Source organism: Arabidopsis lyrata, assembly GCF_000004255.2.
Source record: "Arabidopsis lyrata subsp. lyrata unplaced genomic scaffold ARALYscaffold_7, whole genome shotgun sequence".
NCBI classification, from domain to species: Eukaryota; Viridiplantae; Streptophyta; class Magnoliopsida; order Brassicales; family Brassicaceae; genus Arabidopsis; species Arabidopsis lyrata.
The window spans coordinates 24,563,708-24,579,108 of NW_003302549.1; the positions used below are offsets into that span (position 1 = coordinate 24,563,708).

At 32.8% G+C, this 15,401-nt stretch overlaps 2 protein-coding genes across 2 annotated transcripts; one reads left to right on the forward strand and one right to left on the reverse strand.

Annotated features, from left to right (window-relative positions):
- Window positions 1–410: 410 nt before the first annotated feature.
- On the reverse strand, window positions 411–2,247 carry LOC9306950 (UDP-glycosyltransferase 76E9). Its single transcript, XM_002870834.2, is given in 3 exon segments — window positions 411–1,453; window positions 1,796–2,202; window positions 2,204–2,247. Coding segments are annotated over 3 exon segments (1,320 nt in total). The 3' UTR covers window positions 411–584.
- A 9,863-nt stretch (window positions 2,248–12,110) lies between these two features.
- Window positions 12,111–13,959, forward strand: LOC9306951 (probable S-adenosylmethionine-dependent methyltransferase At5g37970). Its single transcript, XM_002868769.2, has 4 exons — window positions 12,111–12,259; window positions 12,416–12,548; window positions 12,655–13,329; window positions 13,486–13,959. Exons 1-4 carry the CDS (start codon window positions 12,165–12,167, stop codon window positions 13,816–13,818), a joined length of 1,236 nt encoding a protein of 411 aa, XP_002868815.1. The 5' UTR covers window positions 12,111–12,164; the 3' UTR covers window positions 13,819–13,959.
- Window positions 13,960–15,401: the final 1,442 nt, after the last annotated feature.

Below are 15,401 nucleotides of genomic sequence, written 5' to 3' on the forward strand. Positions count from 1 at the left end.
GAGATAAGATCATGGAGTTTGTCTATCTTCCAAGCCTTCGACACATGATCCAATGTTTTTTTTCAGCTTAGATAAAAAGAGTGGTCTAGCCGCCGCTAGCATGCTGCACCAACCATAGGAAGGGATATTGGATGGTTTGACATAGTGAGGGCTAGAATATCTAAAATATCGACCCCTAAGCACGCGAACCAAGAGGAAGTTTGGGTACCATTTTTCTTAAAAATAAATATAGCACTCTTTTTAATGAAAATTTGAGAACTCATCGTAAATATGTACTAGTTTAAACAAACGAATGGTTCATATTTTAGAAACTCATTTCTTTGTTGAAGTGTTTCTTTAGCAAAAGAATTTTAATAACCTTTTACAAACTTTTTTTTCGACAAATTTTATTATGAAGTATATATCTTGTCTTATAACAAATTCAACTATTTTATTTTTATTAATATGAATCTCTTGAAACAATGCTCAAAGCTTTTCTTTTGTCCAGAACATATACATTATTCACCATGATTCTTACCCCATTAATTTGCAAAAGCAAAGCGTAGATACGTAGAGTACTGAAATGAGTAGATACTAAATTAAGTTCACAATGTCTTGATGAAGTCATTTAGTGAATTATGTGAAGAACCTCCAGGCAAAACAGAGGCTCTCAGTTTCTCTTTCAAACTGAGGGCTCTTATCTTCATCTCTTCTCCTTCTTGATCCACCATTAACCGTCTCACAGCTCTCTCCACCATTCCTCTCTCTAGCTCACCCTCCACGTGAACCCCAACTCTCCAGACACACTCCACGTACCTCGCATTTACCTTTTGATCAGTAGTAAAAGGCCTACAAATCATCGGAATCCCTTCCCCCATACTCTCTAGGGTCGAGTTCCATCCACAATGACTCCAAAACGCTCGAATCGCAGGATGTGCAAGCACTTGTTTCTGCGGAGCCCATTTCACAATGTAGCCTCGATCCGGTATTTCAATAGTACTAAATAATTCCTCATTAGATAATTCAGAACCAACTATGGAGCCAGGTCGGATCGCCCACAAGAAGTATTGGTTACTACTAACCAACCCAAAAGCCATTTCCAACACTTCTTTAGTTTCCATCAAAGTAAAGCTTCCCAAGCTTATGTATATCACTGAGCTTGGCTTTTGTTTGGTCAGCCAATCTATGCAACTCTGATTCTCTTCTAGTAGACTCGTAGGAGGAGCTGAAGAAACCATGTGAAGAGGTCCTACAGGATATATTGGAATTTTGAGTTCTTGTTGAAGCCTCTCCAAAGATGAAATCTCTAGACACCGAACTGTGTTGATTATCATAGAGGAAGCTGTCCCTTTCTCACATGAATTTTTAAACACTTCCACTGAGGCTTCTACTGGTGCAAATGCTGAAGTTGGTAGGTCTTTGTACCTTAAGGGATGCAACTCTGGCACTAGCTCCTCCTCACTTCCACATCCTTCTGCCAAAGCAAAATTATGGCGACAATTGTTTCAAACGTTTAAATTAATTTATGCGTTGGCCTTCCATCAACATGTTAAAATTTCAAGTTTAGAAATGAAACCATTTTTTTCTCAATATTAAATAATATAGTTATAACTTATAAAGCTAGTTCATGTATCCTGATAATATTCCTATCATCAACATATACAACGATAGTCACAAAGAAAGAATTTCCTCTAATGTTATATTTTTGGCATTTGCATTTATATTAACAAAAACAAAGTTTAATAACATTGGTAAGAAAATTTCACACTTAAGAAGAAACCAAAACAAACACTTTTTAAAAAGAATACACAGATACCTTTGAGAGGAGCCAAGCCATCTTTTGCATAGAGTTTGCACATGGCAGAGCGAGAAGCAAAAGCCGTTGCATTTTCGGTACTGAAAATAACTTTGGGAAGGTTAAACTCTTTGGCTGCAACTTCAGCAAAGTACATGAACTCGTCGTAGATGACACATGCGATCTCTTCTTGTTGTTGCAACAACAACTGACCCAAACACTTCTTGAAGCTAATCTCACACTCTTTGTTGAGTTTAATAAGAAACCAAACTGGCCCTAGATTCTTCAAATCCGAGGCTGGTAAGCTCTCTGGGATGGTGATGAAGTGAAAATTAGCTAAGTCTTTTGAAGGGTTTAAGTAATTGAACTTTGTCTGAGCAACTGTAATGGAAAAACCCTTTAAATATAGGGCTCTCGCAAGTTGCAACTGGAACCAACACTACCCTTCTCCTTCTCTCCGGCTTTTCCTCCATTTCCGAATTTTTTTTTGTTTTTATCGCAGCCACGAAAAAAAAAAAACAACAATTAGAATTATAAGCCAAAAGAAAAATATCATTCCAATATTCAAGTTGAATAATCTACTTCATTATTCAAGTTGTAATTACCATCCAATTGAAAAATCAGCCCCAAATAATTATTAGCTTACTACTTTTGGTTTGATATTTTACTTAACATGGAAATAAATGTTAGAAAAGAGATGATAGAACAGAGATGTGATAGCACACTTACTGATAGTACTGTTTTTTCTTTCAGTTTTTCTTTGATTACTACAGTCGTATGTTACTACTCAACTAAACATACCAAATTAGAAACATAATTTTTTTATTAAGAAAAGAAGCATAATAATCTTATGTTTCTATTCTTAAAATTAAATAAAAATCAATTCAATATGGTTTTTTTTTGTTGAGTAGTTAAAATGAAGTATTTATAAATATTGTTTTTCAAAAAACATGTCAAGTCGTGTAATAGGAGAAGAGCAAAACTGATGCAGGAGCTTAATCGTTAGGATTCTAATTAATTTAGATTTATTTCCTATTTAATATTTTGGCAATTTCTATTGGTTTTCCTTATTTTTCATAGGGTTTTACTTTTCTTTATTTCCTTATTTCAAGCTTATTTCTTTTCCTCTAATTGGGATTTATCTATATAAAGAGATCCTAGATTTTTGTAAGAAATAATCTCATAATTACTTTCTTAAGAAGCATAAAGCTTTCTCTTTTCTAGTGGATTCCAGAGTTTTATCTTTCAAGTTCATCGCTTGTGAACTTGTGTTTCAATCTAGGTTTAGCGCTTGCTTTTCCTAAGGTTTTCCGACTGCGTCAGGTGGTATCAGAGCAGGCTTTCTCCTGTCTCTTTTTCGAAACTTGATCAGCCATGGGAGATCAACCGGTGACCAAAGCAGATTTTCAGGGTTTTACGTCGGCTATTACCACGTCCCTGACTGCTTTAATCAAGGAGATAAAGGAATTGACAAATCAGGTTAACAAGACCAACAACAACGCAAATCAACAAAGAGGCAGAGGAGAAAAACTAATTAGGGCTTCACGAAGTGGAACTGATATTGGAGATCAATTAACGACGTTAATCAATAGGATCAATATTCAACAAAAAGCAAGAGAGGAATCAATTCAGGTTCCACAAGGAGGAAACCATCGTGTTGTGATTGAAGAGAAATTGATCTCTGATGAAGAAGAATACATGGAGGAAGAGAGTGGACAAAGAAATCTACACAATAATCATGATTCACGCATGGATGCTGATGAAGAATTCAAGAAAGACGAGATAGTTGATAGAGATAATCAACAAAGCAATCATGACTATCAGATGAAGACTAATATTCCATTATTCTGTGAAACTTCTGAATTGAAAGAGACAATAATTCTAGAAGGGGCTCTAGTGATCCAAAAGAACTTCAAAGAGTTGATTGTAGATGCTCATGGAGAGCACTACAAAGAAAAGAATCTAGGGAGAAAGATTTCAAGCGTCTTAGTTATGATTCATAGCAAGAGAAATCCATATGAGTTTTTCATAACAGTATTGGATTGATAAATGTTGTTAAAGAGAAGAAAACAATCTTAGAGGAAGTGCATGAGATTCTAATTGATTTTAAGGAGCTCAGTTCAGATGGATATCTACATGACTTCCCTCCTATGCGGGATAAGGTAGATGAAATTCTTTATCCATAATATAACTCGAGGTCGAGTTCTTTGGAAGTGGAGGAGTCTGATGCAGGAGCTTAATCGTTAGGATTCTAATTAATTTAGATTTATTACCTATTTAATATTTTGGCAATTTCTATTGGTTTTCCTTCTTTTTCATAGGGTTTTACTTTTCTTTATTTCCTTATTTCAAGCTTATTTCTTTTCCTCTAATTGGGATTTATCTATATAAAGAGATCCTAGGTTTTTGTAAGAAACAATCTCATAATTACTTTCTTAAGAAGCATAAAGCTTTCTCTTTTCTAGTGGATTCTAGAGTTTCTGGTGGATTCCAGAGTTTTATCTTTCAAGTTCATCGCTTGTGAACTTGTGTTTCAATCTAGGTTTAGCGCTTGCTTTTCCTAAGGTTTCCCGACTGTGTAAAAAACCCTACTTTGATATACATGATTGTATGTTGTTGTATTTTCCCTATCATCATCTATTATCCTTATTCTAAAGTAAACAATTGACAATAAATTAATTTTGGTAAATTAATTTAAAAATAATTTATTAAAATGATACTACAGTTAGTAATGATAATGTTAGTAAAATAAAGAAAGAGAAAATAATCATAGGAAAATATGCCGCATGTCACTTAAAAAAAATATCTTATATAATTTTAATTAGTTTATCTGAAAATCTAGAAAAAATATGTGTCAAATGTTGTTGTTTTCAGAAAATCAGGAAAATAAATGTGTCATTTTAATGTTGTTGTTTCCTATATTTTTCTAATTATTTTAATCAAATTTTTTTTAATTTCCTATATTTTAATTTATTTCTAATCTTTTTTAGATTTAATCAAAATTTATTTTATTTGTTCATGAATACAATAAATTTGGGTCCATAAGAAATCACAAGGAGAGACGTCATATGTCAGCTTGTGGTAACTTGTGTTTAGTGATAATCTTACTTTATAATATAAGACTACATGAATACCCGCGCGATACACGGGATTATGTGATAATTTATTGAGCTAGTTGATATATATTAATTGGAAAAAATATCATTTAAATCATCAGTTATTCATTTTAGTTGATTTAAAGCATGAACTATGTACTTGGTGATTAAAATGCTCAATTTATGTTGACTTTCAATTTAATCACGATATTCTCGTTGACAAAGACAATTGAGCTACAAAATCGGAATCGAAAGAAGAAAATTGTTATCAAAATTAGAACTTCAAAATTAAAAATTTCTCAATTTCTTCTCTAATCCTCTCGATTTCTTCTCAAATCCCGATTTAATCTTAGTTTCTCAAGATTTCTTCATTCGATTTTATCTTTTGTGCCTCAATTGGCTTTTTATCAACGAAAATTCGAGATTAAATGAAAAGTCAACATAAAATTGAGCATTTCAATCACTATATGCAGAATTCATGCTTTAAATCAACAAAAATAGACAACTGATGATTTAAATAATATTTTTCCTATATTAATTGATTTTTTTTATCTTTCAATCGAATTGTGTTAATATACTTATAGGTTTACCACAAATAATGATTTCAAACTTTATGTAGTTCGTCCAATTGTTGTGTCGATCTTGTTTTTTGGGGAAAAGAAAGAAAGAAGTAGACTTCTTGGGTTTGTTCGATTCAACATTTTCATTTTTCTTAGCTCGAACTTTTGCTAAAAACATATTCATTTTTTAGTTCGTTTCTTCCCAAATAAAATAAATCATAGAAAATCATAGAAAACAAAAAGTAGAATTAAAGATCGTGCGTGTTAGTTTTGAATTTTTTTATTTTTGCACTTTCTTACACTTCACCTCAAGCTTCAATTGTTCAAAGTATTTTGTCTTGTCCTCGAGCCAGTTTTTTTCTATGACATTGCTATGCTCTTGTTGATTTGACACAGGGGAATCAATAATGGATTTTTTAGTAAGTGAACGTTTAACGGACGAGAAGAGGAAGAGGTAAAGCTAAATTAAAATTTGAAGCCATAATTGTGAAACCCTTAGATTGCAGGAGAAATGGATTTATTGATGTTAACTCCGATTAGTGACAACAAAAAGAACAATAAGAATATGAAAGAAAATGAATGAAAATGAACAAAAAGAAAAAAAATGACTAAAACGAGAGCCAAAGGGAACACGAAAATTGAACGATAAATGGTAGCCAAAAATTTGAATAAATATTTAAAATAATAATAATTGAAAAAGTTATTTATTTTATTTAGTTTATAAATTTCATTTACAATTAATGTTTTATATAAATTTAAAATAAAATATAGTATAAATTTAATATTTATTAATAAAAACTTTACTTGAAAGCATTTATTTATTTATTTAAGTATAAATACTTATTTTAAATAAATTCGTATCATTCATTTAAATTAAATTTTTTGATAAAAGTGTTATATATAAAAATATATAATAAAAATACCGAAAATATTTCAATATGGAAATGTAAATAATATCATAAAAGATATTTTAAAATTATTTAATAATTAATAACAAATTTTATAATTTTGTGCTTCTTTGTTCCTTTTAACAATTTTGTTCTATCATTCTTTTTTGTTTTTGATGAATGAAGAGGAAAATTATAGAACCCACATGTCTGAAAATGAAACGAAAATTATTTACAAATGGTAAAAAAAATTGAGAAACAAAGAGGAACACAACATTCCTACTCATTCTTTTTCTTCAAAAGTAGTTACAAATTGGAATCGTTAAGATTTTTTTTCTAAGTGAAACTAAATGCAATTATCATCTTTTCATATGCTGATTTGGTGGAAGAATAGAGAGATGGCCAATTTTCACATATATATATATATATATATATATATATATATATATATATATATATATATATATATATATATATGATGTAGGCCATATACAATATGATGTTCTAATATAGGACAAGAAAAACCACATAAATTATGTTATTTCTTATTATCAAAAAAGAAAAGGAGATAGTATAAAATTGTCACAAATTTTGGAGCAATGATTGACGTCCAAAAACGTAAAAAGTTCGAAGCAATCATTGTAAGAAAAAGCAGATCTTTCTGAAACATACAAAAAATAAACGCAAAGAAAGATTTTTTTACCTAATACATGAACAATTTTACGGGAGGTAAGGAAAATCAACATAATGTTTTTTTTGTTAAAGTAAATCAACATAATGTTAGAACAATTTACCTAACAAATGAACCATTTTACACAAAATAAGCCAGAAAAATGACAGGGGAGAGTCGAGTGTTTAATCTCGAATCTTGCATATACTTCGGAGCAGCCCCGGCTCAGATGGGTAGGGCGGAGGTGCGACGGCCCGGAGCTTTTTTTTTTATAAAAAAATTTTATATATAAAAAAGGCCCAAATATTTTTTAAAAATATTATTAATATGAGAATTATATTTTAAGAGGCCTAATTATTTATAAGAAAATGTATAAAAAGGCCCAAAATTTTTAAAATAACAATTTTTACTATAAAAACTCCGCAAAATTTTTTAAAATTAAGTAAATTTTCTCTTTGTATATAATAATAGGCCAAAAAAATTTTTTTTGTCCTAAGGCTCTCAAATATATTGAGCCGGGGCTGCTTCGGAGTTAGAAGTGGAGAGAAATTGAATAGTCTTGTCCATCAAAAGATCTAGTTCTACTATAAAAAATATTTGACAGTAAAAGAACATACAAATATCACTGTGTAAAATACAATCTAAAACATATGTATCATTGAATCTTCATTGCAGCTCTGATGATCGCTTTGGGAGAAGATTTGGAAGCTTCCCTAAATGCTCGAAAGGGCGACAGAATTCAAGTCAGTCATTAACCGACGTTAGACTTATAACAGACGTTAAATCCCATGTTTTTGGTAGTGATATCTTTAGCTACATGCGTAAATACATTTTTTTACCATGAGTTAGGAATCAGCTATAATTGATCTGCGGGCAGGGGCGGACCCACATTGGTGGAAAGGGGTGCAGTTGCACCGGGTAATATATAAATTGTTGTGATTTTGCATTAGATATATTGATGCAATTGGTTCAGTGGTTATAAGATATACCCTATAACCATGAGGTTGAGGGTTCAATTCCCCACAAGTATATTTTTTTGCACTGGGTAAAACTTTTGGCTGGGTCCGCTACTGTCTGCGGGGACAAAGATGCTTGAAAATAGTTGGCTAAATTATAGAATGGTTGGACCACAACACGTGATTCTTACATTAGCGTAACGCCAAAAGTCATAAAAGTAGAAGGTTTAACTTTTTGGCTTGGTGAGAATGAGATATCATATTCGAAGAACTTCTACAAAAAACCTTCCAAATGACTATTACCAGCTTATCTTCAACTTGAAAAAAAAAATAGGTCAAACCTACAGAAACAAATTTAACATGCATTCTAATGCTTATATATTTTTGAAAAGGTCTTACAATCATATACACTAGCTAGAGCTTGCCTTTTATATCCGAAGAATAGATTTAGACTTCTTGTCACATAGTCTTCGTTGATGTAAAATTTATCATAACCTAACAGGCTTGATAGAAATAACCGCATGCTATATTGCGAGTTAAATTTGAATTCGTGAATTGACGTATATTTTTATAAGTTAACGGTAAAACTTACAAAAAGTTTTAGTCATATGAAAGATTTTTTTTGGTAGAAAACCCAAAAAATACAACTGTTGAGAATTTATTCATGAATCAATTATGGATTTGCCATTTTTTTGGATGGCATTTGTGGATTTTGCCATTTTGAATAGTTTATGGATTTTGCTCATTTTCAGGCTACGGAAATATGATTTAACATGCGTTTTATTCGTTATGTTTGGGTTTAGTCGGTTGTGGTTGTTCTTAGAGTTTAGTATTTTGTATAAACTACATATTTTTACCAAAAAAATCTGAAATACATATATTTTTAAGTGTTAGAAAATAGTATATCCATAAGATTTTAGTAAAAATGACAATTTCAAAAGATTTCTATGAAAAATGGCAAAATAAACAATAATCTCTTTATTCATTTGGTACGGTTGATTGATTGATTGTTACTACAATTATTAAATAATATATGGCATGATAGGTTTAGTGGTAGGGACATAAATGTTGCGTGATTTCATCATATCATGGTGGATTGGTTGGCTTTTTTTGTGATTTCATCACATACATATACTACAATCCTCGACAACTATTTTTAACGTTAAAACCAAAAAAGTTTCCCTCTTTTTATGATGAATAGTATAATTTTACATTTATAAAAAAAAAAAAATTTGGACCCCATTGATAAATTATCAAATTGTCACAAGTTTTGTCCATAACTGGAGCAATAAATTGTCGTCCAATGAAAAATAAAAAGTGTGGAGCAATAATTGTCGCCATAATAATTTGGAAGAAAAAAACAAGTGTAAGGTTAACTGAGACCAAACAAAAAAAGGGTTAATTGAGACAAACATATCTTTACCCAATAAAGACAATACAAAACCAAAGCCTAAAACGAGAAAAATCAATCATACTAGTTCACAATGAATCTAGACTCAATAAATGACATATACTGTATTAACATAGTGTGCATAATTTTATTTCTTTTGTTATAAAACTTTTATATGTTTGATAAATTAAATACTAGTGTCAGGATTATAAATTCAACCATCCATTGAATAAAAACTATATTAATTAGTACTCTATTTATAGTTTACATATGGCCGAAGAATTATATATGGACCCTTGATTGCATGTTTAATAATGTGAAAGCTCATGCATACAAAATTTAACGGGTCTATCGTCTATATTATTATTATTATTATTTTTGAGACCAAGGGTCTACAAAAATATATTAGGTTTGTTTTATTAAAATACTGAAAAAATACCTTTTTGAAATAGACAATCCACACTACGGTTTACCAAAAAGAATTAACGATTACAAAGAATCGATAGAGTTCCACGCACACAAATAATTTTTTATTAAAAAATTTTGGACCATGTGCATGAGCACTCTCCGCACATAGGGAGAGCCGGCACTGACTACAATTATTAAATAATATATGGCATGATAGGTTTAGTGGTAGGGACATAAATGTTGCGTGATTTCATCATATCATGGTGGATTGGTTGGCTTTTCATTTTATTTTTCTTGTTCACAGCAAAATTGAACTGAAGATACGGAAGCAAAAATCTCTTTGCCAAGGAGTTCGCTCCCAGATCATGGGAAAGAAATATAAGATAAGATAGTTTGTTTCCGAGTCATTTGATAGTTTGATTATATTTGTAATAAGATAACAAACGGTAAATGCGAAAAAAAATCTTTCTTGAACCATTTGGATGAACCTCGTATGATTGGTTCGATGTTAGACCCAAATCTTCTATGCGTATGTGAGTCTCTGTAACAAAACAATTCAATACAAAAACATAATTTCCTCCATTTCATCTTATTCTTTGTTTCTATTTGACTCGACCAATAGCCTACGCAGCAGTTAATTCAACTAATATCACTACTTAAGTCAGATTTCTTAATCCTTTAGATCCATGAATTTTTGTCAATCCTCAACAATTATTTTTCACGTTAAAACCAGAAAAGTTTCCCTCTTTTTATGATGAATAGTATAATTTTACATTTATATAAAAAAAAAAAAAATTTGGACCCCATTGATCAATTATCAAATTGTCACAAGTTTTGTCCATAACTGGAGCAATAAATCGTCGTCCAATGAAAAATAAAAAGTGTGGAGCAATAATTGTCGCCATAATAATTTGGAAGAAAAAAACAAGTGTAAGTTTAACTGAGACCAAAAAAAAAAGGGTTAATTGAGACAAACATATATTTACCCAAGAAAGACAATACAAAACCAAAGCCTGAAACCAGAGAAAAATCAATCATACTAGTTTGTACTATACCAGTTCACAATGAATCTAGACTCAATAAATGACATATACATTTAATAAAAACTATATTAATTAGTACTTTATTTAGTCTCCCTCGTTTGGGCGTAGTTTCCGGGGATATCTTTGTTTTCCGCCGGCTTTGTGTTTCAAAATCGTATTCCACCCTTGTATTTCACAATCGTATAATATAAAAGAAAAATTCTAGACGAAAAAAAAAAAAAATTAGTACTCTATTTATAGTTTACGTATGGCCGAAGAATTATGTATGGACCCTTGATTGCATGTTTAATAATGTGAAAGCTCATGCATACAAAATTTAACGGGTCTATCTTCTACAAATTTTTTTTTTTTTTTTTTGTTGACACCAAGGGTCTACAAAAATATATTAGGTTTGTTTTATTAAAATACTGAAAAAATACCTTTTTGAAATAGACAATCCACACTACGGTTTACCAAAAAGAATTAACGATTACAAAGAATCGATAGAGTTCCACGCACACAAATAAGGATTATGGTAATGAAACAATAACCAACTAAAAGGATTGTGAAAAGAGTATGAAACAGGAAAGTATTTTTTATTAAAACTATCAACCTAATTGGGTGTGAAGGAAAATAAACCAAAAAATGTTAATAGCAAGCTCGATGTGTCTCAGCTATGATCAGCAATGGATTGAGAAATTCTTTATATATAGCTTGTTACGTTGGGGCTTTTATAAAAATTAATTGGTTCCTCGCGTCGTCAAAAGGAGAAGTGTTTTGTTATATCATCAAGTGACAAAAGTGAGAAACGACTTCATAGTCATCAACGACTGTCAAACGAACATTCGCTAACCGTAGTCGCCAACGACTGCTAAAACGAATAGAAACTTTGATAGCGAAAAGTCCAAGTAACACACCTTGTAAAAGCGGACCAAAAAACTTTTAAAACCGGTTCAAATAACCAAAAATTAGGGTATTCTCCTAATATACACAGCTAAGCTATTTACCAAATCTTTACGGACGATATTAACACCAATATCGAGGATAACCAAATTACTACTACTAGCCCACTATTCTAAGATTATGTAACCCAAACAGATTCTGGAAAAAATAATAGCAAAATTCCAAAATTTACAGAGAAAAATAAATGAAAAACATATTGTTCCAGCCAAAAAATAACACTAATTAAGCCTGATCATGTTATAGAATGCGTGTGTACCCATGTTTTATTTAATCCAGAAAAAATAAACTACAAGATTTAACGTTGGTTATTAAGTTTGGCCCCATTTTTTATCCCCCACACTCCTCTCTGGTCCTTATAAACTTCTCCTTCCAATTCATAAAACTTAAAAATAATAATCACTTCGTTAGAAAATACAAACTTTTTTCTCTCTAAGAAACCATGTTGAGTGCTTTTTGGGGTCATGCATCAGCTATTGCTATAGCTTCACCAGTGGCCAGCATTGTGGGTTTTCAAGGTGATCGGACTACCATAAGGTGATTTTCTTTATTTGTACTTTTAGTTCGAGTTTTCTTTGAATATTAAATTTTCAATCTTTATATATATCTTTTTTTTTTCTTTTTTTTTCGTATATAAGCATGCGTATTTATAATGTACATCTTCTTTTTTTTTACGTGTTAATTTAAATTAAGACGACCAACATACGGAGAGATGAAATTTGTGGAAGTCGTTGAAAAACATAGAAAAATGCCAACATTTCCTCAATCATTTCCAATGAACGGTGGTGATGGTCCTCACAGTTACCTCCACAATTCCTCTTATCAAGTATGTAACAATGATATACTAACTTTCTTTTTCTATATATAATGTGATTTTTAAAGCATTAATGAGATCACATTTGCTAAGATAATATATATCACTTGTGATACAGAAAGTGGCGATAGATGGCGCTAAAGAAAGGACAAGGGAAGCAATCTTAGAAAAACTCGATCTTGAACTCCTGAACCGTAATTCTGATGCAAATATCTTGAGAATTGCGGATTTTGGTTGTTCCATTGGACCTAACACGTTCGATGTTGTCCAAAATATCATAGATACGGTAAAACAAAAACATCTAAAAAAAGAAACACATATTGGTGCTCCTCTCGAGTTCCAAGTATCCTTCAATGATCAACCCAACAATGATTTTAACACACTTTTTAGAACTCAACCTCTCTTTTCCAGACGAGAATACTTATCCGTCGGAGTTCCAGGCTCCTTTCATGGTAGAGTATTACCAAAAAATAGCCTCCATATCGGTCACACTTCTTATACACTCCACTGGCTTTCTACAGTTCCCAAACATGTTTGTGACAAGAAATCTCCGGCATTGAATAAGAGCTATATTCAGTGTAATAATTTAGTTGATGAAGTGACTAAGGCTTACAAGATCCAGTTCAAAAAAGACATAGGAGGTTTTCTTGAGGCAAGGGCGGAAGAGCTTGTCTCGGGCGGATTGATGATTCTATCAGGACAATGCTTGCCCAATGGTATCCCAAAGGCTTTGACATGTCAAGGTGTTGTGATCGATATGATTGGAGATTGTCTTATGGATATGGCTAAATTGGTAAGAAATATATTTTAAAACACTTTTTCTTATATTCTAAGTTTTCGAAATGTTATTTTGGATTATTTTGTGCTCTAATTCTTAATGTTCTCTAAAATGTTAAAGAACTAACTCTGAATTTTTACACTTATTGTTGCGACTTGTTTGTGTTTGTAGGGAATAACGAGCAAGGAAAAGATCGAACATTTCAGTTTGCCCACATATATCCCGCATATTAGTGAATTCAAGGCAAACATTGAGCAAAATGAAAACTTTACGATCGAGACAATGGAGGAGATAAGTCATCCTATGGATTATATGCCATTAACCAACGGCTTCATCACTTCCATGTTTCGAGCCATTCTCAATACGATTATTGAAGAACACTTTGGAGACGGTGTGGTCAATGAACTATTCGATCGACTTGCTAAGAAGCTCGACAAGTACCCGATTAATTTCAGAAGGTGTAAAAAGTATGTGAACTATTTTATTGTGCTTAAAAGAAAATAAAAATGGAGATAATGACAACTAGTTATGTCATTATTGTGTAATAATCATGATAATAATGTACAAATCATGTAATGTGTGTGCGTGTGTGAAGTGTGTTTTTGATTCAATAAAAAAAATGGTCACTTGTGCGTGTTTCATAAATTCTTACTGTCTTTCATAAATTCTTACCAGTATACCTGGAAATTTAATTACTCAGACCAAACACAGCAGTGGCATAGAGCCGTACTCTCATATTAATCATCTGAGTAATATATGTTCTTGTATTTTCTTTTAATTAATTTTTATCTTCAAGACTTCACTTCATGATCAATTTTAGTATTATAAAACTTTTTCTTCTTCAATCTCAAGTCATTCATTTTTTTCTTAGTCAATTAACACTAGCACACACGCAAAGTGCGCATAATTCGCCAAATTAGTTCATGTAACGCCCCGACCGCCACACCTCTCTTAATGGGCCCCACGTCCTCTCTCGAGCCCATGGGCCCACCATCTTCTGACGGCCGGTCCGCTACGTCCGGGAGGCTTTAACGACTTGTTTACCGACCCTACAAATCACCACATGATATTTCCCTGTGTTTTGTCCTCACTCACACAGTTCCGTCAATCACTTCCCGGAAGGTCACCCATCCTAAAACTACTCCAGCTCAAGCACCCTTAACTGTGGAGTTCTCTCAGGACAGTTGAACGAAAAGATAAGTGCACTTTGGTGATATAGGTGGCCAAATTAATTCTTTTAAACTTCTCCGCATGCACCACCATATTCCTGAAACCGGGGTGTTACAATTCACCCACACTAACAGATCGCAACGTCCTCGTTGCGCACCAAGACTGTCACCCCCGACGGTGTGATCCCTCTTGACTTCACACTTGTCTGAGTTCGGCTTTGATACCGCTCGTAACGTCTCGACCGCCACACCTCTCTTAATGGGCCCCACATCCTCTCTCGGGTCCATGGGCCCACCATCTTCTGACGGCCGGTCCGCTACGTCCGGAAGGTTTTAACGACTTGTACAAATCACCACATGATCTTTCCCTGTGTTTTGTCATCACTCACACAGTTCCGTCAATCACTTCCCAGAAGGTCACCCATCCTAAAACTACTCCAGCTCAAGCACCCTTAACTGTGGAGTTCTCTACGGACAGTTGATCGAAAAGATAAGTGCACTTTGGTGATATAGGTGGCCAAATTAATTATTTTAAACTTCTCCGCATGCACCACCATATTCCTGAAACCGGAGTGTTATAATTACTTGTAATACCCCGACCGTCCCTACCAGTAGGCCCCACATCCTCTCTCGGGCCCATGGGTCCACCCCTATCCGACGGCCGGTCCGTTACGTCCGGGAGGCTTTAAAGACTTGTTTACCGACCCTACAAATCACCACATGATATTTTCCTGTGTTTTGTCATCACTCACATAGTTCCGACAATCACTTCCCGGAAGGTCACCCATCCTGAAACTACTCCAGTCCAAGCACGCTTAACTGTGGAGTTTTCTCGGGATGGTTGACCGAAAACATAAGTGCACTTTGGTGACATAGGTGGCCAAATGCATTCTTTTAAAGCTCTCCATATGCACCACC